The sequence below is a fragment of the Danio rerio genome, chromosome 25 (assembly GCF_052040795.2).
Source record: "Danio rerio strain M-AB ecotype USA chromosome 25, GRCz13ab, whole genome shotgun sequence".
Classification (NCBI taxonomy): domain Eukaryota; kingdom Metazoa; phylum Chordata; class Actinopteri; order Cypriniformes; family Danionidae; genus Danio; species Danio rerio.
The window spans coordinates 12,939,055-12,965,000 of record NC_141045.1 but is presented as its reverse complement, the minus strand read 5'-3'; the positions used below and the strand labels follow the sequence as shown (position 1 = coordinate 12,965,000).

The following is a 25,946-nucleotide window of genomic DNA, read 5'->3' as shown; positions in this document are numbered from 1 at the left end:
AAAAATTATTAATAGCCTGTAAATTGCAGAAATTTACTGCAAAATAACAGATGTTAAATTACAGAGATTACAGAGAAATTTAAGGACATTTCTGTAATTTAACATTCGTTATTTTAAGGTAGATTTCTTATTCTTATTTCTTATTCTTAATTTAACAGCCATTATTTTACGTTTTAGTTTTTTGTCAGCTGGGGTGCCGGAAAAAAAAAAAGTAAAATAACGGCTGCTATTTTTATAACAGCATTATTTTAAGTTTTACATTCATGTGTATCTAAAACAACTTAGAACTTGATACTTTTTTTCTTTCTCTTTTTTTTTTAAAGTCCAACAAGTCATGGAGTAAAAAAGAAATTATTCATATTTTGCTATAAAGTAAATAGCAGTACACTCTGAAAAAACTCTAAAAAAAAAAAAAATTCAGATTTTTTTTTTCGGCAGCTGGAGTGATGAAAAAAAGTAAAACAACAGCCTTTAAAAATTTACAGTGAAACAACAGATGTTAAATTACAGAAATTAACTGGAAATTAAAATTGAAGGAAATTTCTGTAATTTAATGTTGGTTCTTTTATGGTAAATAGCACTACACAGTAAAAATAAAAGATGTTATTTTACTTTTTTTTTGTTGATGTTGTTGTTGTTCTGCAGCTGGAGTGCCAAAAAACTCAAAAAAATAATGGCCGTCAAATTACAGAAATTTACTGTAAAACAACATTAAATTACAGAAATTTTTCGGAAATTTAAATTTTTGGAAATTTCTATAATTTAACGTCTGTTACTTTATTTTTTCTGGTACCCTTGAAAAAAAATGTAAAATAAAATAATTTTTTTGCAGTGTATAATGAAGATATTAATGTTATTTTATTAATGTTATTTTTTTTATAACATAAAAAAATAAACCAGCCTCATGCTATTTGTATAATAAAATGAACAGTTTTCTTCTCTATTGCACACACCATTGGATGTATTTAAGGTACAGTTTAATAAAAAGTTAGTGACCTCTCATATTTAGTGTTTTACAAAAAACTGCCTGTTTGACAACTTTCAATGCCATAAAAATGTCAGTTTTGGTGCTCTGTTCCTTTAAGGTTCCTGATCAGCTTGACTGACAGGAAGCCTACTCCGATGAAATCCCCACATTTTTCACAAATCTGTTTTGGTGCACAACCCGCAGGAAGACTGTCTTACAATCCACTCAGTCTCTCTCTCTCTCTCTCCTTCTTCTCCCCCTCCAGATGTACAGCACATTAAGCGTCGAGACATCGTGCTCAAGAGGGAACTGGGCGAAGGGGCCTTTGGGAAGGTGTTCCTGGCAGAGTGTTACAACCTAAGCCCCACTAAGGACAAGATGCTGGTGGCTGTCAAGGTAAGAGATGATCCCTCCATTCCAGCGCTCTCCAGTTACACAGGACTCATTCCAAAGGTCTTGCCCCTTTTCCCAGCCCCCCTCGAATGACATATAAAGTTGATCCCCCCTGTGCCACCAGAGAGAGGTTTCTTTCGTGGAACGATCGCTAGATGTCTTAGCGGTGGAGGATTTGTTGACTAAGATCAATGATGGAAAGAGCTCTGCCATGCTCCGAGGAGAGATCAGCTACAATAGTGTTTAATATTTGGCAATGATATAAGGTTTGGGGAGGTATTAGGATATTGCAGGACTGTGGTTTAGTCTCCGTGACATAGACAGAGAGGAATGAGTCACTGCTGTGGCCAGACAGTTGCTGGATAATGCTTTAACTTGGTTTACCGCATGGGACCGTTCACCAAGGTCAAGGAACTCATCATCCAGTGAGCTGAAGTGGAGGTCTATTAAAGAGGTTTTCTTGATCAATGATGTATCTATAAGTGCATCAGTTTGTCTATCAGTTTGGAAATGTCAAGGTTTCCATGATGCTGGCAAGCTGAAGGATGAAGTTGAACATATACCTGGTGTTTTAATGAAAATATTACATTCTAAGTCAAGGGCGTCAAACTCAGTTCTTGGAGGGCCACAGCATTGCAGAGTTAAGGTCCAAGCCTGTTTAAACACACTTTTCTCTAGAATTCAAACAAGCTTGAAGGACTCAATTAGTTTGATCATGTGTGTTCGATTAGGGTTAGAGCTGAACTGTGCAGAACTGTGGCCCTCTAGAAGTTGACACCCGTGTTCTCTTTAGTCTTCAGTGTCCTTGTTACTGCAACCAAATCCCACACCAGAAATGCTAATCTTTCAACCTTTTTTAAATCAAACTTAAAACAGTGCAAGTAAAACTGTAGGGCTTAAATTGGTGCCTTGTCCCGGATGTGAGTGAGGTGTAAGAGAAGCCGGTGAGCAAGGAAAAAACTATCAACTGACAATAGAGGCTCAAGTCTTTAGTGTCCTTGTTACTGCAACCAAATCCCACACATTTTTTTTTTTTTAATCATACTCAAGGCAGTGTGAGTAAAACTGTAGGGTTTAAATAGGTGCCATGACCTGAATGCGAGTGAGGTATAACAAGGTAAGTGTAACAGAGGCCAGTTAGAAAGGGGAAAACTAGCAGCTAGAGCCTTCAGTCTTTAGAGTCCTTGTTTCTATTACTGAATCCAATACCTGAAAAACTTGTTTAAATCTTACTCGAAGCAATTCGAGAAAAACATATAAATTGGTGCCATGACCCAGAAGGGAGTGTAATATAGCAGAATTATATATAGCATAATAATAATAATAGTGAATTGCCACAAGTAATTTAGGTTTCACACAGAAAGCATGACTAAATCTGAATAAAATACAGAGAGAAATGGTCTGAATGATGACAAAAATAAAGAGAAGTTACACATGACTAAAATACATCTGTATTGTTCAAGCCATCTTCGTGATTTTTTTTTTCAAGGTTTATGTATATTTATTAATATATTTAGTGCAAATGATAATAAACCAAATCACTGACAACATTGCCTTTGTGGGATATAGATGTTTTCAGCTCCCAGATTGCTTAGGCGTTCCTTTATTTCATCATCTGTGAGAATATGTTGGCTATCGTGGGGTGGTGCTTTAGTACAGAATGGCTGAAGAAATAAATCTGGAGCAATAACGCTGTCTGCTAGTGATGGTTTATCATTCGGCAAAGCACATTATTCTGAAGACGCTGATCAAGACTAATGGAACTGACACTTTCTGTCACAATCCTGTGATGGTGTCAGGAGGAGATTCTCCGCATTTTACCAGCAAAATCGAAAGGAGAAAATACAATCTCAAATATTTCTCTCAGACAGGATGGAGACGACCATTTTCTAGAACTTCTTATATCTCAATAAAAAAAGGTTCTATAATCTTACACATATTACAGAATAAATATAATAGATTAGACACAAGCCTAAAGTCTCAAAGAAAAGGCAAATCCAGGAATCCAGATGAGAGATGTAATTAAGCAACGTGATCTACATTATTCTGATAGCTTTATACTTCTTCTGCAATTCAACAATTGTGTAATCTATTTTTACTTCTTCTCAGAAATTGAAGTCTAAACATCTGGCCTGAGGCCCACTTGACACTTAAATGAAATCTAAACGAGTCTCCTCAGCATTGAAAGAGCAAACCTTTGAGCAATAAAATGCTCCTCTGGGAACCTGCTTGGCTTCATGAAGCTCCATCACAGCAGCTGTTGTTTGAAACCTGTCCAGCTCCGATTCAGAGAGGTCAAGTCTTTTCCTTGTATGTTGGCCAAAGAGCTGCCAGCATCCCCTCTCGTACCTTTACTCCCCCCATACCCCCCCCCCCCTTCCCCGATTTCCACCTGATGCTCAAGACCTCCAGCCCCTTATTACGAGTGACAGCCCCCCAGGTGGTGCTGGATTCGTCCCCTCTGCTCTCTCCAACCTGTGCAGGTGGCCAGTTTCGCAACACAGGGGTAATATAGCATTATGAATAGGGATAGATACCTCGCCATCTGCGAGTTATCGGTTTTCCTCATCCATCTCCAACGCATCAACCTCTTTGCAATTCCTGATATGGATTAACCCACGGTAGCTCTAATTAAAATTAAACTGCGAGCTCAGAGGGCGAATGCAATTATAACATAATTGAAGAAGCGATTCTTCACAAACACACCGCAATGCCATGTCTGGCTGCGGGAGAGCGACGGGGGAAACCAATTGACATATCATGGGCAAGGCCACAAAGGGGGGTTATTTTTTTTCTGTGAATGACGGGCTATAAGATGACAAAAAGACAGATGTGGGCAAGCACCTATTTAATCTTTTAGAAGAGACACCATGCCGGTCATCTGTATGTCTTTTCTTGGCATCCCAAGGTTTAGTGCCTCGTCCATGAAAATGATTTCAAATTGTAGAAAAACAAATGACTTTTCTGAAAGACTGATGCCTGTGCAATATCACATTTGTGTCAGTCCATCTACGTTTTGATTATGCGGTTATTGTGCCAGGTTATACTATTTGAAAAGGTTCTTACCACTAATAATAATTAAAATTCCATACATATTTATATGGCGCTTTTCTGGATACACAAAGCACTTTACATATTGGGAGCAATCTCCTCATCTACCAGTGTGCAGCATCCACTTGGATGATGCGACGGGCAGCCATATTGCGCCAGACCGCAGACCAGCTGATTGGTGGAGAGTAGACCAATTATCACATGGGAATGGTTAGGAGGCCAGTGGCCAGGATGCCGGGGATTAAACCCCCACTCTTTTTGAAGGACAACCTGCATTTTTAATGACCACAGAGAGTCGGGATCTCGGTTTAAAGTCTCATCTAAACAGCTCACTGAACAGTATCGAGTACCCTTCACTATACTGGGGCAATAGGACCCACACAGACCGCAGGTTGAGCACCCCCTGCTGGGTCCCCCGTCCAGGTACTGACCATGGGCAGCCCTGCTTAGCTTCAGTGGGTCTCCATGTGAGAGTTGCAGAGAGCTAGCTGCTGGATTCATCCTCTCTGCTCTCTCCAACCAGTACAGGTGGCCAATTTTGCAACACAGGGGTAATATAGCATCATGAATAGGGACAGATACCTCACCATCTGAGAGTTATTGGTTTTCCACACACATCTCAAACTTCTATGCAATTCCTGAGAACAAACGCCAATACAGAACCAACGCTATAATTTAAATATTTATAATAGTTTCTATTTAAAATTTGTGTGTTGTACAAATGCTAGTATAGTAAATGTAATTTTACTTATTTTTAATACGAGGGGTAGCATATTATCTGCAGTAGAAAAAGCAATGGTCAATGTACTAATGCTTAAGGCCTGTTACTTGTAATGAATATTTAAGCCAATATCTAAAAATATTTAGGTTACACTTTATTTTGATGGTCCATTTGTTGAATTTACATTGCATCTTGGCCACAGCCATAACACCCTGCAGCCCAAGACCGGTTACTCACTGAAGCTAAGCAGGGCTGAGCCTGGTCAGTACCTGGATGGGAGACCACTAGGGAACACTAGGTTGCTATTGGAAGTGGTGTTAGTGAGGCCAGCAGGGGGCGCTCAACCTGTGGTCTGTGTGAGACCTAATGCCCCAGTAAAAGTGAAGGGAACACTACACTGTAAGTGGGCGCTGTCTTTCGGATGAGACGTTAAACCGAGGTCCTGACTCTCTGTGGTCATTAAAAATCCCATGGCACTTCTCGTGAAAGAGCAGGGGTGTAACCCAGGTGTCCTGGCCAAAGTCCCTCTATCGGCCCTTACGATCATGGCCTCCCAATCATCCCCTTCCACCGAATTGGCTCGATCACTCTCTCCACTCCACCAATAGCTGGTGTGTGGTGAGCGCACTGGCGCCGTTGTCCTGTGGCTGCCGTCGCATCATCCAAGTGGATGCTGCACACTGGTGGTGGTGTGGAGAGACCCTCCTCATGATTGTAAAGTGCTTTGGGTGTATGGCCTCACACAATAAATGCGCTATATAAAAATACACATTACATTACATTAAATTACATCTACATGTCAACTATTTCTCATTAGATTATAAGTAGACTGTTAGGTTGGGGTTAGGGTTAGTGTAAGTTGACATGTACTTTAAAAGTGTCTCATAGTCAGTTAATTGTGTTGAAGGAGTAGTATCAACAGATATTAAGCAGACAGTCTACTAATACTCAAATGGATCATCAAAAAAAGTGTTACCAATATTTTGAGAGATTTACTCTCATAGCTCTTACTATTTTGTCTCCATTACACTCATCTCCCTAAATATCACTGCTATCCGGGTCATGGCAAGGTATAATAGTTTTGGATTTTTCATTAGTTTTAGTATTTATTTCTTTTTGACTTTTTGTTTTCAAATTCGTTTTTAGAGGTAAATTTACTAGTTTTTATTAGTTTCAATATTTTGAAGTTGCTTAGTTTTAGTTGAGTTTTTTTATTAGTTTTAATATCAGTTTTAGTTTTTGTTAGTTTGGACTCAACATATTAAAAATATGTAGTCAGCAATCATAATTTCTGTCAGTTTGGCTAAAACATCACCATGATCTAAAAAGTTTCTTATGATTACATTTCACAACTCCCAACTGAAGCATAATTTACTGATTTACATTCCATTACGACTTTCTGTGATGAAACAAACTTTTTTAGCCCTCAGTTTATCCGCGCTGCAGTTTAGTTCAGTCACAGCAGGCTGTCATGTACTGTTTGTGTTTAGTTCACAGAATCAGAATTATCGGTTCACCGATTTCTCAAATTTCTCAAATCTAATCTCAGTGTACTGTTCTAATACCTGAATAACTCCGTATATATTGGTTTATTTGAGTCAGAGGGGGTATCAGGCATGTACAAAGTAAGTTGTTTGTAGACACATGCTTAACGTTACTGGAGACGCAACTCATTTTAAATGGTTCAGTTCGATTTGGTGAATTGGTTCTGCCGGTTCACTTTAGAAGATTTGGTTTAAAAGAAGGATTCTTTTCAATTGTGATCACTAATTTAGAAATAAAATCCATTTTTTGGGCACAAAAGTGTTAAATTAATACTTTTAAGTGTCTGCTCAGGTCTTTTTTAATGCTGTCACCGTACCACTTTTTTGTCACGGGAGCAACAGCGAAGACTGTCTGGAGGAGAACCGGCTTGATCTGGGCAATGGCATCAAGATTACATACTCTGAAGTGCCGTATACGGTCAAACAGCCGACAACACGAAATAAATTTACTTCTAAAAGGCTTACAATATGTATTATTACATTTGCAAAGATGAAAACGTAGGACATTTTTGCTATAATTTTAGTTAGTTTCAGTTTGTATGTATTTGTATGTACACAATACAGTTTCAGATAGTCCTAATTGTTTTTTTTTTTTTAACTCTCGTTTTTATTTTTATTTCAGTTAACGAAAATGTTTCTTTTTTTTTTTGTTAACTATAATAACCTTGGGTCATAGCACCAAGGTAAGCTCTCAGGTTCTATTTGGTCCACTACAAGTTGGACCTACAATCAAAATAAATGCAGATTATATCCTGGAGTTGTCGAAAGTTCAAAACATTTTAAAACCCTGTGATCAAATTGATTAAATCCCACCATAAAAAAATAGTTCCTTTAGATCTCTGCTGTTTAGATTCACAAACAGCTCCATCACACTCATACATTAAAGATAATATCTAAAAAAGCATAACGTTGTCAAAAGCAGCTCATGCATGCTTCATTGATTTGTATACGATTGCAAATTTACGGGATTCATAAAGCATTAGACAGATCCATTTAGATTAGTTGGAGCACTTAGTCTCATTAACCTGATTAATTGTTCACTTGAATTATTTATTACTGACTGACTCATTAAAGCTCCCTTAATTAATTTACTGGTACCGGTGAGTATCAACAAAGGTAACAGCAAAGGCGTATTTAATTCCTACAATATTTTCTCTAATATTAATGATCTGCATTTAAAACGTGCATTTAAATGAGCTTTTCCCAAAAAAAAAAATATTGGATTTTTGTCTCAGTGTTGAAGTATTTGCTCGAGAATGTTTTGGCTTGGAAATGGACTGCCAAGCCAATATATAATCGTAATTTATTTATTTTGCAGACCTTGAAGGATCCCACACTTGCGGCAAGGAAAGATTTCCAGCGTGAGGCCGAATTGTTGACCAACCTTCAGCACGAGCACATAGTCAAGTTCTATGGCGTCTGTGTGGACGGAGACCCACTCATCATGGTCTTCGAGTACATGAAACATGGAGACCTCAACAAGTTCCTCAGGTGATCAAAACGCACAGTGTGTCATAATGGAGTAATATTTGTACTGGAATTGTAAAATGATCTCAAACACAATGGGAATCAGTTATTATTGACAGAGGTCACAGACCAAATGGAGCATGATTATAAACATCATTATAGTAATAATTTAATAGCCTTATAGGGTCAAGATTATGAAGGAAATTATATATATATATATATATATATATATATATATATATATATATATATATATATATATATATATATAAATATATAATAGGGCTGCACAATATACAGTTTTAGCATTGTTATTACAATGTGTGTATTTCCAATAGTCACAAACATGAATCCTTAAAGAGTGAAAGATTTTCATTTGAATGCGTTTTAAAGAACTGTGACTAGAATATCAAGCAAATTTAAACCAAGAAATTTAATTTAACAATAATTAAATCATATTTAATTCTTTATAGAATGAAGACATTTAATTAATGTTGAATTTATGTTCATAGACTCCACAAAAAATATAAAATACAAAACTAATCTTAAATTTTTGCAGCTTCATTTTTTTTCTATTGTATTCATCTGTGCTTGCAAACAGTTTATTATGTTTTATGCAGATGTGAGAATTTTTTCAAGTAGAGCTATTTAGTTCATCTATTGTGAAATTATATTCATATTAAAACGTATATCCCAGAAAGACAAAATACCGCAATGTCAGGATTTTTTCCAATATTGTGCAGCCCGGATGGATGGATGGATGGATGGATGGATGGATGGATGGATGGATGGATGGATGGATGGATGGATGGATGGATGGATGGATAGATGGATGGATGGATGGATGGATGGATGGATGGATGGATGGATAGATAGATAGATAGATAGATAGATAGATAGATAGATAGATAGATAGATAGATAGATAGATAGATAGATAGATAGATAGATAAAGTTGTTTTTGTTTGTTTTTAAAATTAATATGTTTTATTTTTTACAGTTTTTTTTACGTTTTACTATTATAATATTTATATAGTGTTTATATTAATTTTATATCTACATAATCACATTATGTGTAACTGTGTATTTTGCAGTTCGCTTAGTTTGTGTTATTTATTTTTTATGCCTGGTAATTTTAACATTTTTGGAAACATTATAAATACATATAAATAAATATAAATTATAAGGTATTTTTCATTCATTTTTTTATTATTATTACTTTTTTAGGTTCAAGTAAGGTGGTTAGGATCCTTTGCATTAGATTATTATTTTCACAAAGTCTGCATACATCACTGTAATCTACGCAAGGGTTGTATGACTGTGATTGATAGGATACAACCTTCCATAAAGTTATTGTACAAGGTGGATAAGAAGTGTACATGTTTTCTGACAGGACTCTGTTGAAAGATCAGAAATTACTTTCTCTTTCGAGCCAGCAGGATTATGGGGGATAACAGGGTTTAGCAAAACTGCTTCATATGTAATGACACTGTACTGCGACAGATTCAAAGGAAACTAGCAGGGATGCAAACTGTAACATTTCCTTTAATGCCTTAACTAGTTTTAATGCGCGACACAGCAAGCAAAAACATTTTCTTTCATGCAACTGTCAATTTTTGAGGGAGGCTTTTTACCAAATGTAAAGTCAACATTCAAAATGTCCATCTCTAGATTTTTTTAAAGGTAATTTAGTCAGAATTACTTTATTTTTTATTGATGTGAACCATAAATCTCTCCTTCAGCTGCACTTTCATACATCCCAACTTTACTTATAATTTAGAAACATTTGATATTTTCTGAATTACAGTTATAAAATGTAGAAAATTCCCTTTCTAAAAGCTTTTGACACAAAAAACAAACAGAACTTTCTTCTAATGTTCAAAATGTTTTGAGAGAAATATATGCAAATTAGTGCACATTTATTAACATATAGTTAAAGCTTTTAAATAACTCATAATATACAAAAATCGATCAACTAGGGAGGTATGATGATACTATTTACATTGTTTCTCCCTATTCACCTGCAGACTCTCGCATTCATTTTATGTTAAGGATTCCCACTCCTAAGCCAAATTTGAAATTTCCTGACTATTCCCTGGCAAAAAGCTGAATCATTATATTTATTTTTCATTATATTTGTTGAGTCGATTATAAAACTGCAAAATTTAAATATGGTTTTTCCAATGCTCTTGTTGGAGAGAGTTTAACAGTTTGTTAATTATGATTATTTAGAGTCATATCAAATATGATGTTGTAGGCTTTACTGTATATGGTTCAGAGGAAAATGTTTTCCCTCATTGTTTCTCAGTGTTCTCTTCATATTAATTACAGTGACAAAAAAGAAGAAGAAGTGTATATTTTCACTGCAAAACAACACAAGAAATGCCAGATATATTGCAGTAAATTTTGGAGAAATCTTGCCACAAAATATACTGTATGTCATGTCAGGCTTCAATAGACCATTTGGAGGGATGTAAGCAATACCAATGTATTCCTAACGTATTTCCTGTTTTACATTTTTTTATTTATTTTTATTAAGGATTTTCAAATTGCAAAAGAAGCCAGAACACTATTAAAATAAAAAAGATTTAGAGTATGTGTAAAAAGGAGAGGTTTCTAAAGTTTCCTGAATTTGTCCTATTTGTGGTTAAGGTCATTAGTAAACTTTTCCAAAGGACGAATGACTAACAACTGAGAAATCCACATGGAATTAGGCTCAGCACCTCTAAGTCCGGGCCATGGTGCTCCACTGGAAAAAGGTGTTTTGTCATCTCCAGGTTAGAGAAAAGTCCTTACCCTAGGTGAAGGAGTTCAAGTATCTTGGGGTTTTGTTCACGAGTGAGGGAAGGATGGAGCGTGAGATTGACGGTTAGATTGGTACAGCGGCAACAGTAATGCTGTTGATGTACCGGTCTGTTGTAGTAAAGAAGGAGCTGAGATGAAAGACAAAGCTCTTAATTTACCGGTCAATCTATGCTCCTACTCTCACCTATGGTCATGAGCTTTGGGTCATGACCGAAAGGACAAGTTCTCAGATACAATCGACCGAAATGAGTTTCCTTCACAGGGTGGCAGGACGCACCCTTATAGATAGGGTGAGGAGCTCTGTCACCCGGGAGGAGCTCGGAGTAGAGTTACTGCTCCTCCACACTGAGTGAAGTCACCTGAGGTGGCTCGGGAATCTGTTTCGGATGCCTCCTGGACGCCCAGCTAGGAAGGTGTTCCAGGTATGTCCCACCAGGCGGAGGCCTCCTAGAAGACCCAGGACATGCTGGAGGGACTATGTCTCTCGGTTGGCCTGGGAACGCATCGGTATCCCCCTGCAGGAGCAGGAGGAAGTGTCTGGGGAGAGGGAAGTCTGGGGTTCTCTCTTAAGACTGGTGCCCCCGCAACCCAGCCCCAGAGAAGCAGATGAAAATGAATGAATGAATGAATGAATGAATGAATGAATGAATGAATGAATGAATGAATGAATGAATGAATGAGAAAATGTTCATGTCCCAATGAAATCACAACCCTAAATGGACTATAATCTGATATTCCATGACTAGGACATAAAAATATATAGAAATTCCCTGACTTTCAATGTCTGGAATAACCATTTCAAATTCTAATGTGCTGGAGTGTGTGTGGTAATCATACAGAAATGACAGAAGGGTAATAATAATATGATGTTACTCACAGAGCTCATGGTCCAGATGCCATGATCCTGGTTGACGGACAGCCGCTACAGACCAATGGAGAGCTGGGCTTGTCTCAGATGCTGCACATCGCCAGTCAGATCGCATCAGGGATGGTTTACCTGGGCTCTCAGCACTTCGTGCACCGCGACCTGGCCACACGCAACTGCCTGGTGGGGAATGGGCTGCTTGTGAAAATAGGAGACTTTGGGATGTCGAGAGACATTTACAGCACTGACTACTACCGGGTAAGAGAGGTTTGTTTTTTTCTTATTGATCAAGGAAAATAATGCATTACTGCTACCAAACATTTTGAATAAGTATGACTATATTTATTTATCAGATAGATCACACAGACAGTTAGAGTCAGATTTATTAGCCCCACACTATATTTTCCCCAATTTCTGTTTAACAAAAATATTTTTTTAACTAATTTCTAAACACAGTTTTTATCAGTTTTCATAACTCATTTCTAATAACTGATTTCTTTTACCTTTGTCATGATGACAGTAAATATAATTTTACTAGATATTTTTTCAAGAAACTTCTATACAGCTTAAAGTAACATTTAAAAGCGTAATTAGCTTAAATAGGTGTTAGGGTAATTAGGCAAGTCATTGTATAAGCTGTAGATAATCAAAGAAAAAAAATATTGCTTAAGGGGGCTAATAATGTTTACCTTAAAAACCTAAAAACTGCTTTTATTCCAGCCGAAATTAAACAAATAGGACTTTCTCCAGAAGAAAGAATAATAAAGAAAATACTGTGAAAAATTCCTTGCTCTGTTAAACATTAGGAAATATTTGAAGAAAAAAAAATTAACTGTGTAGTAAACTGTATAGTAAAGACAGTAACTGACCAGTAACCCATTATTTTTGACTGAAGAATACTTTGTTATATGTAGGAAAAAGTTTTTTTTTTTATATCATTTATAAAAATGTGAAATTCATTACAATTTTGGCTCTGTGACATATACATACTTTTACATATATATACTGTGAATTTTTTATTATATTGTATGATGCATATATTTTAAAAATATATATTTATATCAGGGCCGTGGCCAGGAGACATTCATGTGGTTCGAAAGACCCACCCATCAATGACAAAGTTTCAGAATTTGTCTCATACATCAGCTCGTTTGTACTATTTTGACTGCTATCCCAATAAAAACAGTGAAGATAACTAATTGAAAAAAGCTTTAAGATCAAACGGAATCCTCTGCTGGCTGTTGCCTTAGTGCGACTTCAGCTAATCAGTTTTGGTAAATGATAACAGAGTCCATCATCCAGATGTGCAAGAAAACATACAATCTGATGCAAAAGAAGTTATCTTTCGCTGCTGTATGACTAAACATTTTACAAGTAACTTTTATTCTAAATCTTGGACTTATTCTTGAAACAAACAAAAAATGGCCAATGAATAGAAAAGGTCACAAAAAGCGGCCCACATTAAAACAGATTTGAGTATTATTTTGGCTATTGTTATTATCCATTTTCAAATGTAGTTTTTTTTTAAAAGGGAGGCTAGAATTGTGAAGCTCATTATTATTATTTTTTTTTATTATTATTATTGAAATGGCCGAATTTCAAAAGAGGAAAAGTTTATGATTTTTTAAATAAATATGAAGGAAAAATAATCTTGAATTTTTTAGTATTTTTTTCACATTTCTTTAGGAATTATTTTTGGTACATCAAAAAGTGTGGTTATGATGACCATCCTACAAGTTAATTTAGCTAAAAACATTATGCTCAAGATGTCATGAAAATGCAGAAAATGAGGCGTAAAACTGAGAAAAAGGAATGACCATTTTCACCATGCAGGCTGGCTACAAGTCTGTATATTTTATTCATAGAATATTGTTCTTTTTGTTTATATTTTCATTTAATTGTTAATAAGCTCTTATTAATCATTTTGGATCCTTAAGTTCCAACATTGATGATACTAATCATTATTAGTAGCAATGATAGTAGCGCCAAGAACATCTAATGGTTTTACCAATAAATAACAATATAAAGTAAGCATGATTTCAGAAAGATCATGCAACACGAAAGATTGGCTGATGACAATGGAAATAAATAGCATTTTTAAACATTTCTATTTGCCTTAATGAGCATGAGACTTATTTTTAACAATTAAAAAACATACTTAACATATTTAAAACATATATACAAGACATATTTGAAACTTTTTGCACCAATAGTGTAAATGTTTATCAAACCAAGAAACAATTAAAGTTAATGGGGAAAAAGAAAAATGCAATACAATCTCCAGCACTGAGACATTCTAAACCTGTGTTTAGCTCACTAATTAGTCATCAGATATCCACAAAACACGCAAATTAACCCTTTGTCAGTCGTGGCGCACAATGGATCCATAATTGCATGCATAATTGCTCAATTTTAATGACTTTTGAAAAGTTGTACTATTGACACATCCAGCTGCTTCAGTGCTTCCAAAGACCTTAATCAAATTGTTTATTTACAATCATCATATTCATTACACCCAGTGTTAATTAAGAACATGATTGTATTTTTTGCACTGTTTATTATTTCTAGTTCATTTCAAAGTATTCAAAATAATAACACAATAACACAAATATTTTGTAGGTTCTGAATACAAGCCTCGATCTTTGTTTATTTAAAGATACTTTCATGGTGTAAAAGCACAATGGTATTATTATATGGCTTTTTGCCATAACAATAATCAAGGATAATTTGCAGATTCATAAACATATTAATTTTAAAAGAGATTATAAAATATAAATAGTAAAAATTGTGTGATATTTTTTTTCTGCAATATGTTCCAATATTATTATCATTTTACAATATGACTTAGTGTTACATTAAGTGGGGTGATTTTGTAGGGGTGGGGTGTCTGACTAAGATATACAAAATTATCCAAAAATATAATAAATAAATGAACAAATTACAGCGATAGAACAAAGATAAACATGAAATCAACAGCACTTCAGTTTTTGTTTTGTTTTTTTGGGGGGAGTCTAACAGTACTGAGGTACCGAAATTTCAACGCTATCCCACAGCAATTCGTAAATTTTTGATTCAGTAGCTAATTCATATGGAATCATATGATCTCATTCGTACAATTTGCTTATGCCCCAATAGTGGTTGGGTTTAGGGGTGGGGTTTGGTGCCACGCCTCCTTTAAAAAAATCATTTGACTTTTTTTAATTTTCGTACGACTGATTTTTGAGTAAAAATTGCCACTAAACTGACAAAACATAAAATACGTTTTCTTATGAGATTAGACTGGAAATTTAATAAACATACGTAAATAACACTATATAGCCCAAAATTAAACACAATGAATTTTGTTAAAGCGACAAACTTTGTATTTTCTTGTGCCAAAAAATTGTTTAGATTTGCTTTAGATCTTACGTTCACAGGCTTTAAAAACTAACATTTTTCACACTGTTACATTATAGTGAAACCGTTCGCACATTGCGATATTAATTCTGAAACTTTATATTGTTTAGCCCTAATTCTGTGAACATTAACTGTGCCTTAAGCTGTTCAAAGTTATTACTCACTGTATATCGCTGTTTAGATGTTTAGCAGTGCTTTGACTTAAACACTTGAAAATCACCACACCTAATTTCTAGTAAACATAGTAAGACCTTGATTAGTTTGTTCAAAAGAGTTAATAATCTCCCATTGCCAGAACTGACACATGCAGTAGGCCAACTGACTGCCATGTAAACAACACATCATTATTTGTTTCAGTGTGGGTCACGTTTAGGTTAGTGTAAAACATCTATAAGATGGATATGAAAAAAAAAACTTTGTGTTAGTCTTATTAATAACAACAAACATTGTAAAAGGTTTATCATTATACTGGCTGTTTTTTTTTTTTTTTTTTTCTGTATTCAAATACCTTAATGCACTAGGTATTCTTTAAATATATTTATAGAGAATTATGGAAATCCTACTGAAGTCTACCAATTAGATGATAACTTACATTTTTGAGTGCCATATTCATGAGACATTAGCCTAGTTTCCATCCATCTTTTTTATCTGCATTTTGGAATGTCACATAATAAATGCTTAATGGAATTGTTCATACATTTTGAAAATGTGCATTAAAAATGTTTGCACACAACTGAGTTGGATAAAATCTTTATCCGATAAGAAAAAAGCATGCATAAACTACAATGGAAAAACATTTACCAAATAAATCAAAATAAGCTATGGGATTATGTTATCACAGATCATTTAATAACAAAAATGAGTGTGATGGCAGCATTAATGGACAAACCATCGAACTGACTACATGTTGTTTTGTTCATTCTAAAATCCCTTAGCCAAAGTCTGTCTTTAAAGTGGTTTAGTATTATTATCTCCAAAACTGCCTTAAGTGTCTCTGCTCCCAAGAGCGTCTAATAGCTTTCTAAGCTCTATAGAGCATCAAAAGCTGTCTTTATCTTCATATTTCCCTTTTTTTATATTACATAAGAAAATAGTCCCACAGCAAACTCCATTTTTCTTTTTGTTTTTTAGTTCCAGTTTATCAAGAAGTGACCGTTTTGTTCTCTTTGACTTATTGGAGGGAAACTGCATTTTTTGCAAATATCAGTTTACTTCTATGAAATAAGCAGTTTTGCGTTTGGATGGAAACATAACAATTCAGCCTAAATGCTTGAGGTTGAGACTAAAAATGGCCATTTTTGGGTCAACTATTTCTTAAGTTCAAGTTTGAAATCAGACTTTTATCTTTGATTCTGATTCATTCAACCTCAATTATGAGCTCCAGCCCCATTTGTGCTTCTACAGATGATCCTCAATCAAAATCTTGTCCTGGTTTGAGCCTCTCGGTAGGTTTGGCCAAGATGACAGAGGGCTCAATTTGCAAGCCAAGGGCCCTGTAAATGAATTAAAATGTATGTCTTCACTTATCGCTCAACACAAGGATGAATGAGGTGACGCTGAATTTACAGAGCTCCTCGATTGCTCCACTAGATTAGGATGATTTGAACATAATTGTTCATCTCACTGCTTTGCAAGTGAGTCTCATTTTTAGGGCGCAGACGTTTAATGAGAATTTTCCTCGCTGTCAGAGGTCCAGAAACGATTCAGGAGCCAAACATAAAAGCAAACGGCTCAGTTAGCGTGCGTCTTGTGGTGGGTTTTTTAACTAAGGAGACCATATTATGTAACACAACTAAACCACCTCGTCTTTTTTTGTTCAGAAGTGTAGCAGTTTATTTCGTATAATTAATTGGTTAATTAATTGTTTCATGTCATTTTTATTGGTTACTATTAGGCCTGTCACAATAATTAATATATCGATTTATCGCAGTTCAGTATGGTTAAAAAAAATAATAAATACTGTAGTATTTACTATAAATTACTTTAGTATATTTTCATGTGGGTGTCTGACAACTGAAAAAAAGATCTGGTAGCAGATATAACAGTCTCTGTTGCTTTTTTCCCTGCACTTTTTTTGTTAACATGTATAATTAGTTATTTAGGATATGCGTTTTTCACATTCTTTATCCAATGCAGATTTATTAAATTGACGATAAATATATAAAATAATCTTAAGAATAAAATATTATGTGTTCTCGGGAAGATTGTATTGTGTTAATATTATATTCTGGCATTATATAAAGTCCTAAAATGACAATAATATTGTTAATGGCTGTATATTTTGGTGCAATATATATATATATATATATATATATATATATATATATATATATATATATATATATATATATATATATATATATATATATATATATATATATATATTGTGACAGGCCTAGTTATTATGAACCTGTTATAGCACAACAATAGGTCCCAATTGCCTAATGTACTTACACTGAAATAATCATTTGTTACATTGTACTTATAGTGTAAATAGATGTTTTTACATTGTACTTATATGTCATCTGTAGGTACATTTGTAATTAAAATATTGACCACAGCTTAACCCACCCTTAAACCTACCAATACCACCAACTTAATTATAGTGCCTCAAGAGCACCAGAAGTGTTCTGCAATACATTATAACCAAAGTGAATACATTGTATTAATTTTTTTAATGCAGATGTAGTTTAGACCACCTAATATAAAGTGTGACCCAATATTAGTAGTAAAAACTACAATTAAAAAAAATATATTATTTTATATTAATGATGATTTTGCTCATTTATTTACTGTATTTTATATTTTGTTTTCAAGGTTTTCCCTCAAAAATAAATCATTATTGTTCATTAATAAATTAATTATTAATATTATAATTTCCACTAAACAAAAACAGTATAAACTATATTATACCAAATAACACCTGAATTTAATATTTAATTATAAGTAGAGGTAAAAGCTGTTTACAGGTGCCTCAAGAAGTAACATATCATCCAAAAGCAAAGCCTTCAGTAAACACTGGTTGCTGCTTTGCCCAGAGCATCAGTCCCTAATTGCAATAGGGGGAATATGATACATTAACAGGAAATGTCAAATCGACCATTGCATCTCATCTCACTTAATATATTCTGTGGCGTGTGCTTTTTTTTTAATGCCTGATTGCTCTCTGCTGCACAAGAAAAACACAGAGTGACCCAAATCATCACAATTCTGCACTGGAAAATCTAAACATTAGGGACTGGAAGTCGACTCCAAAAGAGTCCATTCCTCGACTCTTAATGGACCTAGTACCGGAATGGACGTCTTAAATTAGCACTGCAGGTAAAATTATGATGTTATGTTAGACTATTGGCTGCTGCTATATGCTTAAATATATATGTTTTTTATTTTATTTAACCTATGCCTATTTCACAAAAAAATAAATAAAACAATAACCATACTGACAATAGTAGCCAAGATTTATGTCACAAAATCTGACATGTGGTTTTGTTTTGTTCCTGAATGCAGTTAATTTTACCTCTAATATTCATTCTTCTGTTTTATTTTGTAGATAACTACAAAAATACATCAGAATTAAGATACAATTTATACCAAACGAAATTAGTTTCCAAAAGAGGAGTTTTAAATGAAAATATAGCCAAAGCCAAGCTTTCAAAAACAGGCTTCACTCATTCCTTTTCTTCTGACATAATGTATGCTGTCCTGTTAACACACTCCTATTGAATTACAATAATGAACAAATTGCACAAAACGGTTATATTTTTAAGTAAAGTAATGGGTGAGTACACTTTATAATATGATATGCTTTAGTGCACAGTCTGTCATGCTGCTTTTATTTATTATTTCAGGTTTGTTAATGTATGAATTATTTAAGTTAAATTTTTGGTGTATGGGGTTTAATATTTAATTGGTCATTAAATCAAATGAAAAATCTAGCTATTTTGTTTATTGATCGGTTGAAGAATCAAAGAAAAAAATAATATAAATGAGCAACCGCAGATTTTGGGCCGTCCACTACACCAGATTATTTCGTTCACTAAGTACAGTATTCAAGTATCAAACATTTATATTAAGAAGTCATTTAGACTATTTTATATATTTTTAAACGTTGTTTGGCCTCAATTGGGGTGTTTTTTCTTTGTTAAGGAACTGCGACACATCTTTCCATTAAGCATTTTGTTAATACATTGATGTTTTAACTCTCTGTCTCCAAATTACAATGTAAGTTTTTAAATTATCTAAACTAGTCAATTGAATGTGTCGTAAAAAAAAAAAAAAAAAAAAAGTGTAGGTTGATAACTACTTAATTTTGACTGCAGATGATTACTGCTGATTTTGTGTGACCAGAAGAAAACTGCACAACGTAATGCTGCAATTAACGCAGTAGCATTGTGTAAAGCGCTATAAGAATGTAAATGGAGTCGAATCCGGAGTCGATTCCATCGACTCCAAGATTAGGAGTCTAGATTTGGAGTCGACTGCAAAAAAAATAAATAAAAAATGGAATCGAACACCCCTACTAAACATCTGAAGAATAATACATAGTTGTAGTGATATATAAAATAATTTAAAAGGAAACAAACAGAATTCAGATTTTCTTGAATAAAAAAAAAATATATATATATATATATATATATATATATAATAGATTTATATATATATGTGTGTACACCATGTAATTATGAACAAAGTTTTCATAATTGCAATCAACAAAACTGCAGCATTGAAAAAAATATTTTTAAAGAATATAACATTTCTAAATTATTATTGTACATGCGTAATTCAGAAAAAAAAATAAAAATCCAAAAAAAATCTAAACTGTTTGAAGGATTGATAATGATAAATAAGAATATTTATAAAGAATATTTAAAAATAATTTAATATTATATTGTACTTAATACAATATAATATTGGTTTGGAGAAAAAAGCTTTGATTTCAAATTATTATCCTTTCTCATTAGTGGATATGTACATCAATAATTATATTACTACATTAGTGTTGAATTGAAATCTATTCCGAAACTCATTTAGCAACTATCTAGGTGATTAAAAAAACATCAAAAAGAAAAAAAACAAAAACAAAAAGAAATTCTAATAATCAATTTAATGACATCATTCCTCGTCAGCTGTTCATGCAAACAAAGATATTATGGATTTTAATATACAATAATTAGCGCTCTGTGATTTCCCCGTCCTCCTCCTCATCTACAATCCCTCCAGTCACTAATTGTGTTGCCTTTCATCAGTGGCCTTTCAGATTGTGCTGGCATTTTTGTCACCACCCTGCCAGTTCTCATTCTGATCTGGATGAAGCCCCGCAGACTGATTTACATGCATCTGCGGTTCACGTCGTTCCACCTCCGAGAGAAGCTATTCAGATGAATGGAAGTTCAATCAATGCAATCAATTCAATTTTCCAAACACTCCAGCACAAATAGTTGCACTAAACAAAAACACTGAATATGTCCGCGTTTGGATTAGCATACTAACATACTACATAAATTACAAATGCTATACGGCCTGCTCAGAGCACTTTTCCTCTTTTATATTCTGCAGTACAACAGACGACACTGTATCTCACATCGCACTGTACTTGACCTAACACTTCCAGAGTGAAAACTGGAACCATTTTGTAGCCAGACAGTAATGCTTTTTTTAATCAATAATTAGCTATTTTCTGCCCTTTCTAATCAGACTATTGGGGAAATGATGTTTTACAATAGCAACAAGATGTTAGCATTGCAGCTAAAATATTTTAGCATCTTACTTGATCATTTGAATTTCTCCAAATAAGCAACTTATTGTATTTCTATTCAGACTGAAAGTAGTTGATATTTAATTTAGTTCGGGTTAGTATTGCAACTAACATATTTTAGCACCAGTGTTGTGTGGTATCAGTAGGCACACAAGGAATATGCACATGCAGATTTTTAGCCCATCATTGAGTATTTATTTACGTGTGTAAATGTGTGTTCATTTATATTTATTCAGTTTTTAAATAGATTTTAATAGTATTATATATTGATTAATATGCAAATGTTTATTTGATTTATTTACAATGTAGTCTTGTAGTCTTGTAGTGGATATACAGTATTATATGAGAGAATTGTCTTGTTTACCAATTAGGTAGTTCTAATTACATTTGCATTGTAAACAATAAATACAATTTTTAAGTGTTTTTTTATTTTGTATTATTTTTGATTTCATAAATTACGTTTATAGTTACGATACACCCAAAGTCATTTCAAAAAACAAAATTTTTTGCAGAAATAGCAATATATATATATATATATATATATATATATATATATATATATATATATATATATATATATATATATATATATATATATATATATATATATATATATATATATATATATACCTGGATTCTGTCCGGCTTTAGTAATCATTTATAAAGTAATTAGGTACTGTAATTAAATGATATATCCCTAGGAATAAATAAATAAATAAATGGATTACTTTTTTATTTTTGAGTAATTAAATAAGTTACTTACAGTATTGCCTTATATATAGTAAATAAATCCAAGAATAGCTGACTATTCTGAATAATTATATTGTTCAACTAAAGTAAGTCACATTTACCAATTGATTGTTCATGCTTAAGAGATCAATTAAGTGAGAAATTAGTTCAAGTATGTGGTATAAATTAAGGAAAGCATAGTAATTGAGTAAGAAATTTGGTTTTATCTATTTGAAATTTAATTTTTTGGTGGTTTGACTGTTCATAATTATTTCTTTTTTAAATAAAGCCTGTTTGACTTAAATATAAGGAAATATAATACTATTTACAGATGTGGCCACAGAGAATGCGCACTTTACAATATCCACCAGGTTGCGCAGGGGACAACTGCTTTTCCATTGTCAGGCCAGTATGTGCGAGCGAATGCCTCCCAATCTTGCACAGGGGTGTGTTTCTGAAAACCATGCAACTAAGCCAACTAAGGTCGCAAGCTTTATCATTACAGGTGGTTGATTTAGTGTGACCCAAATTCACTTTTGTGCTTTGTGCAATATCCACCAGGTGGTGCAAGGAACAACTACTTTCCCATTGTCAGGCCAGCGTGAGCAAATGGACCCCTCTCCAAATCAAACAACCTGCCCAGGGTTGTGTTTCAGAAAACCAACACAAGCCAATAAGGTTGCAAGTTTCATCTTTAGAAACATAGTATGCTGATTTGGTGTTTCCCAAATTCACTTTTGTGCTTCACGCAATATCCACCAGGTGGCGGCAGGAACAGCAGATTTTCCATTTTCAGGCCAGTGCGAGATTACTAACCCCAAATCAAATAACCCGCCCATGGGTTTTTTTCTGAAAATCACCGTAATGCAATAAGGTCGCATGTTCCATCATTATAAACATAGCTTGTTGATTTGCTGTTTCCAAAAATTCACTTTTGTGCTTTACGCAATATCCACCAGGTGGCGCAAGGAACATTTTTTTTTTATTGTCAGGCTAGTGTGAGGGGAAAGCCCCCTGATTCAAACAACCCCCAGGTGTGTTTCTGAAAACCATTGTAAGCCACTAAGGTCGCAAGTTCCATCGTTATAAACATAGTTTGTTGATTTGGTGTTTAACAAATTCACTTTTGATTTTTTTAAGCAATATCCACCAGGTGGCACAAGGAACAACCCCTTTTCCATTGTCAGGGCAGTGCGAGTGAATGCCCCCCAAATCAAACGACCTGCCCAGGGGTGCATTTCTGAAAACCATCGTTAGCCAACTAAGGTCGCAAGTTCCATCGTTATAAACATAGTTCGTTGAGTTGGTGTTTTATAAATTCATCGTTCCAACAAACATTCGCAAACTGCGTCGCAAACATGTACGTTTGCAACTATTTTCCTAAAGCTGAAGTTAGAAGCATAGCTCCTGGTTGTGTTATATTCCCAGTTATTAACCCTATACCCTTCTAACGTTCCATCATTTAAACTTAAAATATGCCTTGAGATTTATAGAGCTGTTATGTAGTATTGTCTTTAGTAATTAAATTACTTAGTGAGAAATTACGCCACTTTTCAGAACAAGTTATTTAAATAAAATCAAATTATGTAATTAGTAACTAGTTACTTTTTTAAGTAACATACCCAACACTAGCACTTTATTCAACTGTTAAACTCTCATTGTCATATTTCCCTTTATTAGTATTAGCAGCATCAATGAATTTATACTTTTCTTCATTGATATAAACAAGGATTTGTTTATGTTATCTTTATTTGTCTTTGTTTATTTAGTTTATTTGAATCAGGATACAAAATGGTGTTTTGTTATAGTTTTAAGTAGGAACATTTTGAGATTTAGACTGAATTTTAAAGCTATATAGTTAGCGTTATTGTATTTAAACTTGGTTTACGAAATTACAAATTACTTTGTCGATATTATCGTAAATTACTAAAGTCCCATACAATTATTGTTACGGTTATACCAGATCAATACTTTAATAAACTGTTCTAGATGATCAAACAAGCTAGTTAGCATCATGCTAAGCTAATAAACTCCATGCCGCCTTTATTAACGTCAATTCTAAACACAGAGGCAGAAGTGTTTAACATGACCGAATTTAATCTAATCTATTATTTCATTGTGAGAGGGAAAGGAAGTTGCAAGCACCTTATTTGACTGACTCTTAAGCTCTCCAAATATTATTCTGTTTCTCTCCCCGCCTCCATCTCTGTCCATTACTCTGATCATACCTTCATTACCTTCATCCCTGGCTGACTTTTCTCCTGGCAAGGATGTTGCGATAATGCTAAAGCGGGCTGAGTTAGCCAGGCGAGCAGCTCAGTATGGCCATAGGGAGCAGTTGCTGCCCACGCTAGCAGTAGCAGTAGCCCGAACTCCATCTCGCGGAACAAGAGGAGTGTTGTTTGACCGCAGCAGGACTGGCATATTGCTTACACCTCCTAAAGGGCAGAGGCGGGAGGGTGGGTGCAAGCCAGCGAGAGGAGGGAGATTTGCTACACATCACTGGAGCCTGCAGGATGGCTTCCTCCTTGGTGAAGAGCTGGCTGCCAATGAGAAGCACAGAAGCATAGCTGATTAACATATACAGCCTATATTTAAAAAGAGCTTTAAATGCAGAATGTCTCAATGACTTTATAGTTTGCTAATTGCTAAGACGTTTACCCTTGTGCACTTTTTATTCAGAGTCATTTGCAATTTGGAAAGTGCAACCTGAGATTTGTTGTACACTGTAAAAAATATGTCAATTAACAGTGTTTTCTCATTTATTTAGGGTGGTGAATTGCATTTCGGGACCTTGATCTCTTCTCTGTCGACTTTCGATGTTGAATATTCAACTCTACAGTTTGCCAAAGTTACTTTTATTGATGTATCAGTAGTTTGAAATAATAAAAAGTATAAATATGATATATAAACAATAATACATTGAGTTATAAATCTGTAAAATAACAGAAAATATACTGGTAAGCTTTTACAAAGTGTGTGTACTGTAATATGCAGTATAACACCAACCCAGAAAAATAAATCACTTTAAACTAAGACTGCACGATATTGGAAAAATCGAACATTGCAATATTTTATTATTCTAATGTGTGATATTAATAAAATTTCACCAGATAACTTGAATATTTCTATTTGGAAAGAATTGATCATTTTAGATCGATTAGGATGATTTTTGTGTGTGAGCGCATCTGCATATAATCTAATAAACACTCTATAAATACAATAAAAAAACAGATGCATTTGAAATAAACAGTGTTTTGCTGTTTGCCATCTAACAGTATTCAGGTACAGTAATTGAATAATAAAACGAAACGGTACAATTTCTCATGCCTGAATGTTTTTAAAATCATTATGCAGTCACAGGCCTCATAAACTTATACAAATGATGAAATATAATACAAAATTAACATTGTGCATCCTGTGATGTGACTATTGCGAATGATCAAATTGCCATATCGATGCTGAAACAATATATTGTGCAGCCCTACTTCAAACTACTAAAAATGTTCATAAAAGACGCTTTTGAAAAATACTTTTCAAGGTTAAAAGTTGTTGGAAGAAAAATCAAGGTCAATTTATGCAATTCAAAAGCATAAATAAGCTAAGAAAAAAAACAGAAACATAAATCACAAAATACGGAAAAATGCAAATTTAAGGATTTTTTTTAGTGTGTGTTTGAAAAACAGATTTTTTCATTGTTAAACTTCGAAAAACTGTTACTTTTAATTCTTAAATTTTCGTTAGGCTCAGCACTCAGAAGCATGAACTGTTGTTTAATTTTTAGCTATATAAAAATTATAATAGTTCCTAATAATAAATCCTAATAATAGAAAATAGTTCCTAATACTTTTTCGTTAACTTTCGAAAGCTGGTACTTTTAACTTTTTTTTCAATAGGCTCAGGACTTAGAAGCATGTCCTGTTGTTTATTATTTAGCTGTATAACAAAGGTTAATACTTCCTAATAATAGTTCCTAATAAAAACAGATAATATTTCCTATAAAATGTTTGTAAACTTCGGAAACTGTTAGGCTCAGGATTTAGAAGCATGGCCTGTTGTTTAATATTTAGCTATATAAAAATTCTTATAGTTCCTAATAATAATAAAAATATTTCTTATACATTTTTTATTAACTTTGAAAATGGTTACTTTTAACTATTTTTTAAATTATTTCTAATAGGGTAAGGACTTAGAAGCATGTTCTATATACTAAATGCATGCTATATACAAATGACAATAGTTCCTAATAATAGT

The 25,946-nt window shown here is 33.8% G+C and overlaps 1 protein-coding gene across 13 annotated transcripts in view; it reads left to right on the top strand.

Annotated features, from left to right (window-relative positions):
• The window catches only part of ntrk3a (neurotrophic tyrosine kinase, receptor, type 3a), a 441,806-nt gene that overhangs the window by 400,943 nt on the left and 14,917 nt on the right, over nucleotides 1-25,946 (top strand). For all 13 annotated transcript variants that reach the window (XM_087311051.2, XM_088651687.1, XM_087311053.2 and 10 more), the window contains 3 exons: nucleotides 1,233-1,363; nucleotides 7,995-8,167; nucleotides 11,827-12,070. In XM_087311051.2, the coding sequence (XP_087167177.1) occupies nucleotides 1,233-1,363; nucleotides 7,995-8,167; nucleotides 11,827-12,070 (548 nt within the window). The remainder of the gene's footprint in view (nucleotides 1-1,232; nucleotides 1,364-7,994; nucleotides 8,168-11,826; nucleotides 12,071-25,946) is intronic.